General features: G+C 33.1%; 1 protein-coding gene across 1 annotated transcript in view; it reads left to right on the top strand.

Moving 5' to 3' along the window:
* Nucleotides 1-14,898: 14,898 nt before the first annotated feature.
* LOC137654033 (uncharacterized) overlaps nucleotides 14,899-19,622 on the top strand; it is a 32,179-nt gene continuing 27,455 nt past the window's right edge. Inside the window, exon 1 of the mRNA XM_068387669.1 lies at nucleotides 14,899-15,172. Within this exon, the coding sequence (XP_068243770.1) occupies nucleotides 14,899-15,172 (274 nt within the window). The remainder of the gene's footprint in view (nucleotides 15,173-19,622) is intronic.

The following is a 19,622-nucleotide window of genomic DNA, read 5'->3' as shown; positions in this document are numbered from 1 at the left end:
AAGACAGATAGAATAAAGTTACATGATTATCGGAAGTTATATGGTGGTGATCAAATAGACATAAACAATAAACCAATTAAATTGTTTTTATAAGTAACAAAAAACTTAAAATTTCTAGGATAAAGTGACACACACACACACACACACACACACACACATATATATATATATATATATATATATATATATATATATATATATATACGTATATATATATATATATATGCAGTATACTGTATATATATATATATATATATATATATATATATATATATATATATATATACACATACATATATACATAAATATACATATATATATGTATATATATATATATATATATGTATATATATACATATATATGTATATATATCTATATACATACATGATTTATATATATGAACACAAATCTAAGAAAGATGGATATACAAAAACCATTTTCTGATAAAAAAGAATAAAAAATACACACTTTTATGCCACGAAAGAAACTTCAACCGAAATTTTTCGGATTTGTTATCTAAACCAGTTCGATAACAAAGCAAATAAAAACGCAATTCCTATTAGAGACTAAAATAACGAATATCGAGGACCGTAATTAGCAGATTCATTGGACTGTTTCTTCTAATTATGGCTTGGGGATATGGGAGACGCACGCGACGAGATAACTCCTTTCCACTTTGCTTGTTTTAAGCTCATTAAAATATACTTCATTTGCTTTTGATGTTGAAAATGGACAAAAAAGAAAAGGAAGCAAATACCTTTACATATCAGGAATTGAGATAAAATAGGGCAATGATGAACAAAAGGAAAACAAGTTTCGTCTAACTTCAAAGGGATCACAAAGGTCAAAGGTACATGAGAAAATAGAGGAAAAAAGAGAATAATATACTTTGACGGAGGAGGCTGGAAAAAAAGAAAGAAAGAAAGAAAGAAAAAAACAATAAACGAACCCAGAAATCCATAGATTGCTGACGCTAGGGGAGAAAGCTCTTTGATGATCTGTGTCGTCTGAGGACTGCAAGGTTAAATAGAACAGTGGCGGGAATAGTGTAGGAAAAGGGAATGAGGTCGCTGTTTGGTAGAAATAAAACTGGAGCACTCTATAGCTTTTGGCAGGATTGTTGTTTTAAACCAGTGGTTCATATAGGTTTTGTCCAAGCCCCTTATTCCTGAAAAAGTAAGAACATTATGCTGCCTACTTGTATACTACTATACGCCATTGCTTATATGAATATATGTATAGATGATATATATATATCTGTTTCATTGCTGTCAAATTTTCATAAGCCAGCTCTGTACTATATTTCAATTGAATAAACATTGCTAATAGGAATCGCGTAAAACAAATACATGATGAAACCAATTTTTATGTTGTTTCTTATTCAAACAGTTTCCGCATTACTAAGACTACAATAAGAAATATGTGAAAAATACTAATTACCATAAAGATAAATATAATTTTACTACTAAAACAATTATTCAAGCATTGTGACCACATAAAAAGTTACTATAAATCCTTCTCACTGATTTTTTTATCCAGATTCATGTAGTATTGACAAACAAAATACACTGGTGACAATGAAACCATATTTATTGAAAGGTTTTGTCATCGTTACTAGTTCAACAGTGTGTAATAATATCAACGATACAAAGTATCATAGCCAGAGCCTTTTTAAGACTTGGTAGTATCTATCAGAGTGATGGGTGATACTGGCTCTTTGGGCCAACTACACGAGGAATATTTGATGATGCTTGTTTCTTTTCTTTATTTTGATTCGCACCAGTACTGAACACTCTACTTCACACAGATAAGTAGAAGAAAAAGGGACAATTATTTGAAGGATAGATGACAGCTTTTCTGGTATGATGAATGATGTAAAACGAAAATGTACTCACAATTTGAATTTTTGGCATATTTTGATATAATAATTAGAAAACGAGGAAGCAATGATAGCGTTTTTGGCATTTTTTTCAAATTAACATCACATTTAATAAAAAAATAATAGGCACCATCGGGCAACCTGCTTGCACCCTCATAGAAGCTTCCGGTGGCCCCTTAGGGAGATACACCCTCCAGTTTAAGATTCATTGTTTTAAACGATTTTCCTTCAAATTCCTATAATAAGATGTTACACCCGATATTTGATGTATTCTTTGAAGGCATTATAATACTTCTCCTTAGAGATGGAGAAGGTGTTTGTGATGGAAAGTAAAGAGCCAGTTTTTATATTCATTTTTCAAAAATGAGCTGAAGCCATTTGAACAACATAAGTGGTGGCTGGGTATGAAAGCCGTAGAAACGAGAAAAAGAACTAGAAACATATTTTCTCCGAGCACTTTTGAAACTGAATTAAGGCGTAACACTTGAGGACTGTGATTAAGCTCAGACAGAAAAAAAAAAAAAAAAAAAAAAAAAACGTCAAAGTGGTAGCAACAATGAGGCCGAGGGATGGTGGATAAGAAGGCAAAACCCTGAGAAGCTCCAATCGAGGAAATCACGTGACACATCATCAGTGCTTAAGTTTTCCTTTTTAACAGTTATGTAAGCATATACAATGACTAATCTAGAATATGTCGAAGTCAGGCGCAATCTCTATAAATCTTTAAATTCTAAAGTTTCTAAATTATAATCTCCACTGAAAATGAGCATACAACACAAGTAGAAGATAAGTTGATCTTCATCGTAAATATAAACTAATACTGCAAAGCTCATTCTGAGAAAACCCACGGAGAAATGGACTTTTCAGAAGTAAAATATTACATTTCACATGTGATTTGTTTTGTGCTGGTTACATTCTATTGAGATTAATTCGACAATAGTTGAAATGAGAAATTCTAGGCTCTCGCCAGAACATATATGACCACACATTTCTTAGAAATATTGGGATTGGTGGAAAAATTAATCTTAAGACTAATATGGTATAAAATTGTTAGGAGATAACCGGAGAATCATATACTGAAACTGTCAATCATTGAGAAATATGAAAAAAAGTACTGAAGATTTAAATTAAAGAATATAATAACTGAAGAGTAGTAACCAAGTAATAAATTCTGTTGAACAAAAAACTTGTTTAGGGTTATAGGTATGGCAACAATCTCTGCTAAAATCTATTCATACACAATTTTCTTTAAAAATTCTGAATGAAATATAAACAAGCATAAAATTGAATGAAGAAGAGTACCTACTGGATACACCGTATCATAAATAATAATAATGGATCACCATCAAGTCCAAGCACGCAAATGCATCAAACGAATCTATTTTCCAAGTTAGACAGCGCAGACAACTAAAAAACAAAACCGGAGCAAAAAGCAATTGCTATAAAAGACGTTCCCGACAATGACACTCCGTGAGAAGCGGACGTTTATAACATGGCATGACAGGGGATGATGTCTCAGCCTTCTATTATCATCATACACAAAGAATGAACTGAAAGTCGATAGGCAAAGAACAAGGGTTAGGTAAAATAACCATGAAAATGAAGGAGTTGATCACCTTTATTGGAAAATAACCAATTATTAATCAAAGAATAAACTTACGACGGACGTGACGTACAAAATCAATTATAATTTGGAACTTCAGTTTTTATACATGTAACGAGAGACAGGGTGTATAACATTACATAAAAATGAATGAAAACATAAGTGAAAAAGTTAACTAATGAAAGGAGAAATATAGCAACATTTTCTGAACATATAAAGCTATGATATCGCAAAATGAGGTGTCACAGTACTTTCAGTAATATGATGCACATGATGCATTACGAGTTCTCGCTACAATATTTATCTTACCATTAAGAAATTCATAGACTTTTTCCTTTCTACGGCTTTGTTACGTGCTTTCGAGTTACAATGAAAAAAATACCAAATCACAAGTAAAAAATACATTTATCAGAACGAGAAAAATCAAATAACCAGGATCTAATACTTCTTGTCATTGAAAAAAGATTATTTAGCTTCTTTTGGCAAATACTAAAGAACCATAGAGTTTTAGTCTGCAGTACCAAGACCCAAGCACGCCTTGGTTTTAGGATATCTTGCATGACTCGATGTCCTACTAACATGGCAACCTTCAGAGATAAAATAATCATGATTTACAAATATGAAGTAAACCCTTGTTATTTGTTTGACTATTTAAAAATTAAGTTTTCTGCGTCGCTTCAGTATTGAACAGAATTCTTTAATAAGATGTATGTTAAATCAGTTCGGAAAATGGTGAGGACACGAACCTAGGAAAGAAAAGAAAAAAGAAAAAAAAATCGGATTAAAAAAAGTGCTGTCTGATAAAAGTTTCCAGGCTGAGGAACTGCAAAGTTTAATCGAAAAAAAGATCTCAAAGTTACCGTTAGTATGTTTGTGAGAGAGAGAGAGAGAGAGAGAGAGAGAGAGAGAGAGAGAGAGAGAGAGAGAGAGAGAGAGAGAGAGAGAATAAAATAAAGATTATGTTTGAAGTCTATAAAAAATATAATAATAAAATATATTCAACCATAAAAGGGTAATGATTGAAACGGATGGGATTCAAAGAAATGAGAATTTTAATTAAATTAAAGAGATGTATATTTTCTATATATATATATATATATATATATATATATATATATATATATATATATATATATATATATATATATATATATATATATATATATATATATATATATATATATATATATAAAACATTTAGTTAAGCAAAGTCTACAACTCCTGGTCCCACTTTAGCACCTTCAATGAACCTACATTCGACGGTTTTTTATCTGGATGTTTGTCTCTAAAGCCTTAATGCTAATGTAACATTAAAAAAAAAACTTACTTAATGATCAAATCTTAATCGAATCTTATTCCACTATTACTGTTTAGATTCTACATATCTCATTTTACTAGAGACTTGTCCGCGACAAATCATTCAAAGACTTTGGTGTATGGAGCAATGCTATCGCGCCTGGCGGAAAAATTATCCCGACAGACAATTCAGTGATATCTCTTGATAACTGAGACCAGATGATCTAATTTGTCATTTTTGAGGGGGGATGAAACTAACACTAGTGGTATAAACGATACTGATTTGGCATATTTTTATTTTTCATTTTGCTGCTTGGATATCAAATTTAACAAGAACTTGAGGCTACACCGTGTGACTATTACAGACATTTCTCAAGGAATTTCGAGCCGTCATAGTGAAGGTAGACACCATTTTGATCTTATTACGGGAGGAATGATAAGCGCAAGAAGATGAACTTTAACTAGGTGAATCAGCAGAGTATTTCTGACAAAAAGCAAATAAAACATCTTTCAATCGCTTTCATTATCATAAAAGATTATAAGGACATTTTTTATGATAAGGACAATTTGATTCTGAAGTTACAACAATCACCGTTGTGTGGCCAGATCACCAACTGTTTGCCCACAGTATGGTAAGATTATTACAGAAATAACGGAAGAAGGAATGACGACTGAACCGACTGGTGATTTGGAATAAGATGCTGCACTTTGTCACCCTTGAAACTAATGTCACCAAGTTATTGCTTACGCTACACCACTGAGGAGGTTATTTTGAAGTTTATGTGATAAGTTAACACCATTAAGACTGTATTCATTCATTAGTTTCCTGAAATCTAGTAAAAAAGTAAAACGCAAAGATTCCTTTTTTTAATTATAATAATATGAGCATAGCAAAGAATTTTCAGGAGATTGTTTTAGCTAATGATACCAATGAGAATTTAGTGAATTATTTATTATATACTATTTGTCATATGCTCTCTTTTATCTATATAAAGAGTACTAACTTAACAGCTAATAATTTTGAATGAGGTGTAATTTAAAAAAAAAAAATCAATTCTAGTTTGAATAATTTCAAAATAACTTCAAATAAATCAGAATGGATGCAAGAGCCGTTTGGTGAATCAGGTGTCTGTTAACACACAGAGATGTTCAAGTAATTACATTTTATTCACATAATCAATAGTTCATTATAATATGTATTTCAAAACAATATCAGTCTCCTGACATTTATTCTTTAAGAACATGCCATACTATTTGCATGATAAGATAGAAAATACCACTTATAAATAAATTCTAAAGAAACACCCTTCTAAAAAGGACAATAGGCCTATAAGCATTTAATTCTTTAGCTTCTAAGAACGAATAATTTCTAAAATATTTTCTAAAAAATGCAATATCATTCGGGTAACCAACTTCAAACATATTAACAATATTATCGTTGTTTTTTCCTCCAACCAAATAGATTAATTCTTCTAAGGATTAATATTCTACTTTAAACAAAAAGCCTGAGAACAGTTATTATGCTTACATCGATCAAGTAAGTACAGGATGGCAGCAGAGCTCCCTAAAGGCGACTAAGCAATCAGGAGTATTGGGGCGTGGCTCAACCCTATTCTGACTGGATTTATGTTATGAATTAGTCAACTGGAGGGAGAGAAATCTTGAAATTGGACTTGCCTTTAATATTTGCCTTCGCTGAGTATTTTGATATACTCTTGGCAAAAATTTCTTATATCTTTCCTGAATCTTTTGAATAATACATCTTTACCTGATTGCCTGCAACGATAACCGAGATAAGACTAAAACGCTTTTGCTCGATGTGAGAAGCCCTTCCGTGACTGCCGAGGGATAGCATTATCTTAACGAGCGCTTGTTATCAATATTATCTGGTTTGGGGAGCGAGTTAATCTGAGCAGTTTTTCAAAGTAAATACTTGGGTCATTAGGGGATTCCTCGCAAATAAGAAATAATCAAGCACACAAGCTATTCGATTAACTTTATGCATAACAAAAGTTTTAAAAGTACAATGGAAAAACTGTCTTATAGGTTAATGTTGCCGTACGCAACAGCTTACTCTTATGTATTCAATCATTTGATTAATCGAACGATTGTAAAAGCATTTGATAAACTGAAATATTAATTTAGATTATTCAAAAGTAAGAACGTTATAAAATAGAAACCAATTATATCGATGATCACCCAACTTATTTTGCCGAAACAGTACATGTAATATGTATTTAATTGAGAGAAATATCCTTCAAAATATTAAATCATTCAAGATATGACAGAAATGCATACAATTTTCATATCCAAACATATTCTATAGAGAGAATTTTAAACAGCAAACCATTCTTTCCTCTTTAAGCCTGCTATTGAACGTTTGAGAATCCCTATCACTGGAATTTGTTTGTCATAGATGAATGAACTCATGTATTACAAAATTCATAATAAGGCATGGCTATCTTTTTCACTATTATGAATGGCACTGTAACTAAACTGAACATAAGAAATAGTCTCAAGTCTCAATTACCAAAGAACGTGGCAAGTTCAATAAGGTAAGGGTCCCAAACCTTCATGTATATGAGGAAACACTTAAGAATCATTAACATCAGAAATTGTTAATAATACTGCATAAAATCTATGGTAATTAATGAATATGATTATAATAAAAGATTCCAGCTAATTAGTTTACTCATATTTGCTTGACGGTAACTTTAATGGAAGGAGAAACTCTGAAAACTCATAAAGTGGCATGAATGTAACTCTAGATATTAGATCCACCATTTAAAGACAGATGGTTTTTAATATTCTTTGTCATTGTGGCCTGAAGACTGAATAAATCTTTTTCACTTTACTGCATATTATTAAGTTAGCAATTTACAAATGACGCAACTACGATTTTTTTTTTCGATGAAAACAGTTTCGAATAAGATGTTTTCCCCGTACCTAATCAACGTCAACATTAAACAATAGCAGGCAGGTAATACCTGGAAATAGGGCAATAATGGTGATTAACGTTTTTGCTTATATCATAATCTCATAATCTAAACAAATTTTTATGGAACTCCAGATTTAATTGAAAATTTTACTTTAAAGTGAAAGAATAGGACAATGAGATAATCATGTTATAATTACATGCAGATAAAAACTATGCAGGGGAGATTATGTTTTTTTCCAGTAAGTTTGTTTGTCTGTCTATCTGCTTGTTAATACGATCTAAAGATTGCACAGTTTTGGGAGAATTTTTAAAACCAAATTTCCAACACGTGTGGTTTTCTTCTGTCTTGTACATAATCTCCTCGTCCTAAACATTAATGGTATTACTTTCTTATACAATTAGCACATCACCTATTTGACAGTCTTCCTTTTCGCCTTTATCATATCAATTATGAATTAAACACTTTTCGCTGACCTATCCTTCAGAGTTTACACAGGTCCCACCCATCTGTAAACACTCAGATCCCCGCCATGATAACCAATTTACAATTTCTAACATTTTCCTTCTTCTAATGTTACACAAACTTCCGGTAGCTTCCCTTCAAAATAAGACCTATTCAAAATCCATTCCAGTAGGTTTCTTTCACAATCAGTATTGTTCAAAATCACTTCCAGTAGTTTTCCTTCACAATCAGTACTGTTCAAAATCACTTCCAGTAGCTTTCCTTCACAATCAGTCCCGTTCAAAATCATTTCCAGTAATTTTCCTTCACAATGAGTCCTGTTCAAAATCACCTCCAGTAGTTTTCTTTCACAATCAGTCCTGTTCAAAATAACTTCCACTAGTTTTCCTTCACAATCAGTCCTGTTCAAATAACTTCCAGTAGCTTTCCTTCACAATCAGTCCCGTTCAAAATCATTTCCAGTAATTTTCCTTCACAATGAGTCCTGTTCAAAATCACCTCCAGTAGTTTTCTTTCACAATCAGTCCTGTTCAAAATAACTTCCACTAGTTTTCCTTCACAATCAGTCCTGTTCAAATAACTTCCAGTAGTTTTCCTTCACAATCAGTCCTGTTCAAAATCTCCTCTAGTAGTTTTCCTTCACAATCAGTCCTATTCAAAATAACTTCCACTAGTTTTCCTTCACAATCAGTCCTATTCAAATTAACTTCCACTAGTTTTCCTTCACAATCAGTCCTGTTCAAAATCTCCTCTAGTAGTTTTCCTTCACAATCAGTCCTATTCAAATTAACTTCCACTAGTTTTCCTTCACAATCAGTCCTGTTCAAAATCTCTTCTAGTAGTTTTCTTTCACAATCAGTCCTGTTCAAAATAACTTCCAGTAGTTTTCCTTCACAATCAGTCCTGTTCAAAATAACTTCCAGTAGTTTTCCTTCACAATCAGTCCTGTTTAAAATAACTTCCAGTAGTTTTCCTTCACAATCAGTCCTGTTCAAAATAACTTCCAGTAGTTTTCCTTTACAATCAGTCTTGTCAAAACCCAAGCAACTCCAAATCAATCTCAATCACATCCTATTTTCTTATCCAGCATTTAATGTCTTTTCACTCCCTTTATCTACCATTAAATTTATGAAAATATGAAACAGTAATAGAAACAGCACAACCTTAAATCAGATTTTATTTTAAACCAAACTAGTCACTCTTCCATTTACTCATTGTGACTCATGCCTTGCCGCCATCATAAAAACTTCGAATCTTTCTTATCAGGTCACATTTTATAATATATATTCTAGGTGATACAACCTCATTGTCTTTTGGGAGGCGAATTAAACGCGTCACTAAAGGGATGTAATATTGACCAGTTCATCACAGGGCAGCTGTTCAAACCCTCCATAAGAGCTGGATGTCTTATTATTGTAAACTGTGCTATTTGACTTGGAAGGCTAAAAATCATGCCATATGCCAAGAAAAAAAAAAACTGCAATAAATATGGCACAATTTTGAGTCTTTTTCTGAATAAGTAAAACTCCAACAATATTTGCTTCATTCCAGGCAAATAAAAAGGAATTTAATGCTTGTTTTTATAACAGATTTTATTATCGTTCAAGACGTATTAACACACTACTAACTAAAACGAATAAAGCATCATACTTTACTTTTGTATCTCTCTGTCTGTCTGTCATTTATGGAAACGCAAACAACTAATTGTACTGTACACAGAATATCTGTTTATACTATGATTCTCACAAAACCTAAAGTACAAAAATTACTCTTGTGTATATTCAGTATATAATTGAATATGTGATAGAGAGATAGATAAATAGATAAATGTGTTATTCAGAATAAACCCGTTTCATACCTCAAAAATTAGCACAGACCCAATTAAATCCTAAATAGCGTCTGAACCCACAAAAGGCCAAAAGTTTTCCCAAGGACTTAGCCTTCTCACACGATTTTATCAACTGCCATATACTAGCCTTGCTCTTCATTGATCACGTTATATCTTCAGTTCAGCTCCAATGAAGTTTAATTCAAATTCTATTCTATTATGTGAGTCAAAGAACTTTTTTTTCTTATTTACATATGTCGCTCTTTCTTAAGGACAAAATTACCGCCGGTTACAAGCACGCGAGACCTGGTATATAATTTATGCGTTAACTCGTGTGAACACCAGAGCGGACACGGACACACACATACAAAAAGCGTGTGCATATATATATATATATATATATATATATATATATATATATATATATATATATATATATAATAAGTTTGCTTATTAATCTTGTCTACGTTTCCTGTTTACCTCTTCAAAAGAGGAGTCTGTTTTAAGGAAACCATTGTCTTTGCAATTTATGATTTCGTTCATATGTCTTAGGTTTATTGAAAGTATATATATATATATATATATATATATATATATATATATATATATATATATATATATTTATATATATTATATGTCCATATATATATATATATATATATATATATACATATATATATATGTACATATAATATATATAAATATAAATATATATATATATATATATATATATATATATATATATATATATATATATATATATATATACTTTCAATAAACATAAGACATATGAACGAAATCATAAATTGCAAAGACAATGGTTTCCTTAAAACAGACTCCTCTTTTGAAGAGGTAAACAGGAAACGTAGACAAGATTAATAAGCAAACTGGGACAAAGATAATTCAGTAAAATAACCTTGAGAGCTACAATAGTGTGAAAACGTAATGCCTTTATAAACAATATAATCGTAGAAGACTAGTGATGGCTTTAAGTTCGTCTGCAAGCATACGATGAATATTCATGAACTATATGCATAATATTTCTTTCCTTAGGTTTTTAACGTTTTTATTTAAAAGAAAAATAATGAAGAAAAGGAATCTTTTAATTTGCTTTGAGAAAGCTAGCAATACACTACGTAAGAAGTAAATCATTCTGAGGTAAAGTGATGCAAGATAAGTTATAGATTGATGCTAGATAAATATATAAAAACATACCATCGAGACAGGCATGACGAAGTATAAAATAGAAACCTGAAGCTTTAACCTGAAATAAATGAATATAAAGGGATATTGAAGTATTTCATTGCAAGCATAATATTGATAGAAGAGATGATATGTGATATTTAAATTATTAAGAGATAAAATTCGAGATTTTTATAAACAATGTATAGTATCTCTAGCTTACAATTTAATAAACTCGGGGGTACAAATGGTAGTCTTCAGAATAAATTCTAATGTTAAAATGTTCCCTACGTTTTTGGACGACTTGAGAAAACATTATATCCTTTCTAATTTCCACAGCTGAGATAACTCGCAGGATATCATTTTAAATATAATGTGGGGAAAACCAGCTCCAACAAAGGCCTAGTAAACTTTGTATAATTTTCTTTAAAAAAAATAAACTTTAAACAATTATCTTTTAATTTCATGCAGTGGAGACAGAGCGTGCAGCCGTTGTCCAATCTTGTCTCCTACACGAAATGAGAGACTGGCAGAGAGAGAGAGAGAGAGAGAGAGAGAGAGAGAGAGAGAGAGAGAGAGAGAGAGAGATTAGTCTATTATCTTCAGGCGACGAACAAATTAGCCTGTCAAACGGAAGAAAATTTAATGAATCTGGCAACAAACATAAAACAAATATTGTATAGCCTTTTCTAAGTGGAATGAGTAACTAGCTGACCGATGAATCATAATTCTATATGAGAATTATAAAAAATTATCCACAGAGAATAATATGGTGTTACTAAAACTTCGAAATAATAAAGTTAAGCAGATTTGATGTAACGGAAGGAATACGGCAATCTTATTGTAGTTCGTTCTAAGGCTTTCGCATTCTTATTTTGATACACGAAACCATAAAGTCCAAATTAATTAGCGTGGTGTTTTTTTTCAGGAAAAAAAATATATAGAGGCAATAAAACATTTCCATGCGAAATAGATATTGACTATTCATCTTTTTTTCTTGGCCCTAGGAAAAATGGATTTCTTTCAGTGTTATACAGCTATTGGACAAAAACAGACTAACGGGAGTCAAAGACGCAATAGTGGAATAAGGGGAAAAATGAATGGGTAAGTGGAACAGCACAAAGTAAATACAAAAGACAGACATAGAGAGAGGGAGAGACTCAGGTTACAGGTAAAGCCTGAAGATAGATGATGTTTTATAAGACAAAGCTGAAAGACAAATTAAAAAACGAAAAATAAGAAATTAAAAATAACTGGAAAAGAATTTATGTTTTCTGAAATACAGAATGATCACTCAGAAAAAAGGAAAGAAAAAAAAAAACAGTTAAGCGTTACAAAATGAAAAAACCAAGAGAACTACTTTGCCTACTTTTGAAAAACCAAGCTAACGTTGAGAGTGCGTCGACAAGAGAAACAAAAGGTACATTCAAGGGTTTCAGATGTTTCCTTACACAGAGGTCAATGGTGACACGATGGCAATACCTAAATGTAGTTAAAATCACATTTCAAGCTCCCTTTGACGGAGTAATGGACGACCTTCAAGTGGTAATTTATCAACCAATGATTAAAATAGCAAGAAAGGTCCAGCGCCACCTACTCACAATCTCTGAGCCCCGGGGCAAACACTCTACCTGGAAAACAGCTACCTCTCAAATCCTAGAGTTGTAAACATCTGCCTCCCTCGTCACGGTGGCAGTGTTTTCCAAGTTGAATTAAAAAAAAAAATCCTAAATTACATTAATCATACAACAAGCCCACCTGATCTTAAGATCAACACTCATCACACACACACACACACCTGAAACACACACACCTGGCACACACACACAACTTAATTAGAGACATAATCAGCCATCCATACAGGTTTTCTATTGATCTATAGACGCTGATTCTATCCCGCTTCTCTTTGAACACTGGGATTTAAATGCTGTACTATTATCCAGTAATAATTCATCAACTGGCCCTCTTTCTAAAAAGATGCTATTCAACTCAGCGGATATTTCTTGATCATCTCTCTGTAACAGCCTCCATATTGCAATACGACCTGGACCACAATCCACCACTGATAAATAGGGTATCTGTCTGTAATGGGTAACATCTATAGCTAGGTGATGCCAGTTTCTTTCAATACTTAATTCACCTCTTTTGTGCATCACAGGCGCAGGATCAATGGACTGACAATGATCACAACACTGAACTATCTTCTTTACAAATTCTCTGGAAAATCTGGATCCCACTTTTTGGCTAAATATAGTGTTCTGTCAATTCCCATGTGGGTTTTATTAAGCAACTCTGTTAAATCTACTACAGCACCTGCACAGAGATGTACATGCTCAACACCTTCATAAACATCAAGGTCTATCAAAAGAGCTTTAATTTCACGAAATCGAAAAGCTAAACCAGTCAGTTTAGCCTCAGGAAAACAGAAATGAGGAAGATCAAGTTACTCATTATTCTGCTTACTGTCAAATACATCAACCAAAAGGATTGCCTTTTCCTTTGGACAATGAATGACAGCCATCTGGTTCAAGTAAATGAGGAACTGTTGCGTTTACACCATAGACTGCAGATTTAAGGGTAGCCCACCACTTATGTTCCTGGGTCTTACCAGAGAGGGTTTCTTTTATGGTTAAATTGTATTCCTTTTCAGAATACAAAAGGCAAAAGCTCTAAGCTGAGTATAGTTATTCTAAGTCAACCCAATCTCTTACCCTTCCAAAGATGATAGGCCTACCGCTTCTCCAAATAAGCCCGTCTACAGTCATCATTGAATGAGGGTTTGTCTTTCACTCGATAACTTAGCACTCGAGAAGGGATATGCTTATCAATTCTCATTCAAAGGAACAACAGGCTCAACACTATTATATATTTGTAACCAATTCAGGCCCAAAAGGTCACTAGAATGCCATTCCAGTCTGCTTGAGATTTTATATAACTCTTACATGAGTATGACACTTCTGGGACAGGTTGCTCAGTCTTCACTACTGATGAAATCAAAGCATGATCAGATGCCCCAACTGGAGAACAAACCTTATTTGTTATAATGCCAGGATAATCGGTGTAAGGGTTATAAAAGATGAAAATTGCAATGTTCTAACTGATGATAGGAGGAATTCTAAATAGATGGAAAGAATACTTTAGATAGCTCATTAATGTGGAGGATGCAGGAAAGTATAGACTGATTGAAGGTCCATGGACACATAGGGAAGTATGTGTCATAAGCGAGATGGAAGTAAAGAATGCTTTTGAAGGGAATTAAAAGATGAAAGGTGGCGGGCCCAGATGATATTCCTTTGAAGGTATTTAGTAAATATAGCAGTGAGGTTCCTAACAAGGCTATTCAAAAGAATCTTGGCTGGGGAGAAAATACCCGGAGAGTGGAAAAGTATCTTGGTGGCAACCTAAAAGAACAAGAGTTGCATAAACTAGTGTGGAATGAAGATTTTAAGGCATAGCCTTAGAATGTAAGAAAGAGTAGTTAAAGCTAGGTTAAGTTCACAGATAACAATCACTTGACAGCAGTATGGGTTCATGCTAGCTAGGAGCACATCACATGCCATATTTGTTCTGCGAATGTTAATTGAAAACTATCGAGAAGGCCAGAGAGAATTGCATAGTGTGATTGCGGACCTAGTGAAAGCTTATGAAAGGGTGCCAATTGGGATATTGCATAGGGAGCGCAGTAGTGGATGAGAAGTATGTGAGAACATGCCCGAGAATGGTGAAACAGCAGTGAGGTGTGCTGTAGGCACAACGGAATGGTTTAATGTGGATGTGGGATTACACCAAGAACTGGCTTTAGGCCCTATCCTGCTTATATTTATCACGGACATATTTACTGATGGCTTAGAGCAGGAATCTCCATCGTCTATGTTATATTCACACAGCATAGCGATCTCTGAAGAGAGTTATGAAGAGGTCAAAGCAAATCTGGAAATTTGGTGGTATGCACTAGAGAGGAAGGTTATGAAAATCCACCGAAGTAAGACAGTATATATTATGACTAAATGAGGGATGTGGCAGGAATGCAGTATGAATAGAAGGTAGAGGACTGAAAAAAGAAGATGAATCTAAATATTTAGGATCAACTATACAAAGTAATGGTGGGTGCCATAGGGAGGTGAGGAACAGAATTAAAGCTATGTGAAATGGCTGAAGAAGAGTATTGGGTGTGGTAAGTGAAAAAACGGTATCAGCAAGCCTAATAGGTTGTGGTTAAGATCAGCTCTGCTGGATGGTTTGAAGACCGTACCTTTAACCAAGAATCAGAGATGGAAGTTATAGAAGTAAAAATGTTGAGGTTCTCACTAGGGGAAACGAAGGATAAGCTGAGAACTAGGTTCATTAGAAGAGCAACATATGTGAATCAGTCTGGAATGAAATCAAGGGAAGCAAGATTAAGGTGGTTCGAGCTCGGGGAGAGAAGGGAGGAAGAGTATGCCATGTCGGGAGTAGGATGCTATGCATAGAAGCACCAAGCAGGAGGAGAGGAAGGCATAAGAGGAAATGTGTGGATTCATTAAGAGAAGATATGAGTGCAGCTGGCGTGACAGAGAAGGATTCAGTGGATAGAAGTAAATGGAGACAGACGATTCACTCTAGCGCACTCTGAAAGGGAGAAGCCGAAAGAGACGAAAGAAAAAATAAGAAAAAGAAGAGGAGTTTGTGTGTGATTCTATGAACTGGAGACATGCAACGCACTCTATTTGAGCAACAAAAAATTAAAATCTGCATACACTGCTGCAAAACAACTGAGGGTTTCTGAACTTCGTTTAAAGCAAGCCAGAGAGTAATTAGATAAAAAAAAAATTCTAAAAACGTGTTTTTCTTTACTATTTCTCAATAACTTTTAAACCTGGATGAACTATCTATAAATAGAATTTAAGAAAAATATTCTTAGAATTAAATTCACAGAAGTCCTTATTGCTACATTGTTTTATGCATGAAAATGCAACAGTCGATATGAAAAATTAGTAAAACGAAACTACTATTCAAATCTAAGCAACAGCAACACTGCAGCAAAAAATAACATCGCAAAGATTTGCTAACTCTATTTCTAAATGCGGTAAGGGCGGCATTACCGAAAAACAACATACAGTAGCATAAGAAATGTCCCTTTCGTGCAATCACTATGACAGTAATGAATAGTATAATGGGAAGGGAACCAAACTTCGTATATTTGCCACCTGTGTAAGAAGGAACCAGCAAGGTGTTCAAGAAACTCCATAAAAAATGTACTTTGTATAAAAAAAGCTGGAAGAACAGTTTTACAGTTTTTTCATTCTTCGTGTTCTTTTAATTTAGATGAACAGCAATAACATTTTTTTTTCATGCTGCCCATTTAGAGAGTATTCATAAATAATTCTCCTTTCTTACGCTGCTATCTTTAAACCCCGAAACTGCAGATATAGACCAATAAACTTTCGCTACATTTAAAACTCAAATTGATATGAGGTCATTTGGACAGCTCCTTCGTTCATGGATAGATGCACGGGATGGAGAAGAGGGGGTTTGCTATGACAATATAAAGACTTTGGCAACGTTATATTTGTATATAAACAGTTTTTCAGATTATTTGATTTAAATATTTTCATTTTTTTAAAACAAAAACTTTTTATGCTTTAATTCTGAGTCACTCACTGAAAATACATCATATTGTTATGTGTCTTACAAAAAATAACAAATAACGTTCACGTTCACAAAGAAAATATACATACACTAACAATGAGAGTTCATGTGCAAGCATTTTGACCACAATCATTCGAGATAACTATTGGCGGTCTTCTAGTTTTAATTGTCACCTGTCATAAAAAATACATTTTATTGCATTTGGGGCGGTACCATAAAAGGCATCTATCTAATCAGCATATGGCATTGTAATTACTTTTTTTATTCATCCTTTTCACGTTCGTTTCTCCATTCTCCTCTTTACCTCAGTATCCTTTTTTTGGTAACCATTTATAGAACTAATTTCTTAGAAAAAATAAATACAAAATTATAATTTAAATCCCTTTGACGTGAAATCACAGATAAAAACTTGTGACTTAAGACGAGTTACTAATCAATTTTCAAACGACCATGATTGGTATTATAAAGTTTCTTTTACAAATATGTTGAAATTTGATGGTATTTCCTCTTTTTTATCAGATGATAGTTTATTCTTAATACAAACTAAATCGCTCTAGGAAAGCCAGATATTTGACTTGATGAAACCTAAACAAATGTCGCATATCCATGACTGCTTTCTTAAATTTCTCATGAAAATTATGCAAGAACAACAAATTCCTTCAAGGCAAAAAATATTTATCAGCCCCTTAAACTGTAATTGAGTGGGAAATAAGATCTCTTAAGATCATCATTTTAAAACGAGAAGCTTTATATTCACAATATGCCCAAATTCCCTTGAATTATAATACACAAGACTATACGAGAAGCTTAAATAGACAGAATTTCCAATGTTTGCAAAGGCTGGCAGTTTTCAGTTGTTGTTGGAACTTTAAATTAAATTTGTCTAGAAAAATACGATGCTAGCTGAGCAAGTTAAATATTGATTTTTCTTGAATTAGATCTTCACCATTACTATTAGGTGTGCTTGTTTTATGGATATATGTATATATATATATATATATATATATATATATATATATATATATATATATATATATATATATATATATATATATATATATATATATATATATATGTATATATATACACATATATATTTTTATACTGTATATATATATATATATATATATATATATATATATATGCGTGTGTGTGTGTGTGTGTGTGTGTGTAAATACATTATATATAACATAAAGACGCAGATTATAACTGACGATTTTGAGTGTTGGAAACATAATTTTCCAGTCGAGATTTCAAATTCTGTTTGTTTCACAAAAGAATTTGAAGGAAAGTTGGTGAATAAATAAGAATCGGATTAAAAAGCCTGCTCTTATAGAACGCTGATGAGCTAAAAGTAAAGAAAATTAAAATCATGAGATTAACGTATAGATGCGTAAAGACAAAACAATCGTACTTCGGAGAAGTCAAATACAAAGGTATTTACTTTATTTTTAATATATTCTTTAAATTTCTATCAAGTCTCAGCTCAATGATTGTATGTAAGTGTTATTAAAAAAGAAGACACTCAGAATCAGTACCCTAAACATTAGTATTGTGTTCAAAGTATGTGTACTGATGTAAGATTTCTTGTTTCCTTGATATATGGTAATCCTTAACTAGCTGAACGGTAATAATGATTGAGAGAATGGACTAAACCAATATAGGAGAGGGCCTCACAGCACATTAGATAAACTGAAACTGTTGTCGGTACAGCAAAACATTGCAACAATGGCTATCTGGAAAATACCTACAAAATTATAATCCCAATGAAGCACCAATATTACAGGCCGTTAAAGGGGGTGGCGTCTTAGGTGTTCCCTCAACAGTTTGCATCATCTATCAAAGGAATGAGGCTGCTAACCTCTCTATCCCCATCCACTGTAAGTTCAATCTGCTTGTATTGGTATATTATTATTATTATTATTATTATTATTATTATTATTATTATTATTATTATTATTATATTACTCTCTAAGCTACAACCCTAGCTGGAAAAGCTCGATGCTATAAGCCCAGGGGCTCCAACAGGGAAAATAGCCCAATGAGGAAAGGGAGCAAGGAAAAATAAAAATTTAAGAAGACTAACAACATCTAAATAAATATCACCTATATAAACAATAAAAACTTTAACAAAACAAGTGGAAGAGAAACAAAACAGAACAGCGTGCCCGAATGTACCCTCAAGCAAGAGAAATCTAACCCAAGAAAGTGGAAGACCATGGTACAGAGGCTATGGTACTACTCAAGACAAAAGAACAATGGTTTGATTTTGGAGCGTCCCCCTAAAAGAGCTGCTGACTATAGCTAAAGAGTCTCTTCAACCCTTAACATGAGGAAAGTGGCCACTGAACAATTACAGTGGAGTAGCCCTTTGGGTGAAGTAGAATTGTTTGGTAATCTCAGTGTTGTCAGGTGTATGAGGACAGACTATTCGCTGTGTGTGTAAGCAAACGGAAAATGAACCGTAACCTAGCGGTAGTATTTCAACGGGTGGCTGGTGCCCTGGCCAACCTACCACCTACAAAAGTAGTCCCTCCAGCCGTATACACACACACATATATATTCATATATAAGAAATCAATTTATATTATATGAAAATACATATCCAGATAGAAAAAACTGACCTCTCAGAGTCCGGAAAGTCAGATTGAGATCTACAGCATAAGCTACCCTGCACACTACATCCCCTAATTCAAGTGAAAAGTGAAGGGCGGTGCCCTTAGACCCCAGTTCCGGACTTGTGTCGATCTAGTCATCTATTCATCATCATCCCTTATATTGTTCGTCCTGCTGCAACTTAATCG

The sequence above is a fragment of the Palaemon carinicauda genome, chromosome 15 (assembly GCF_036898095.1).
Source record: "Palaemon carinicauda isolate YSFRI2023 chromosome 15, ASM3689809v2, whole genome shotgun sequence".
Classification (NCBI taxonomy): Eukaryota; Metazoa; Arthropoda; class Malacostraca; order Decapoda; family Palaemonidae; genus Palaemon; species Palaemon carinicauda.
This window is presented reverse-complemented; position numbering and strand designations above follow the sequence as displayed.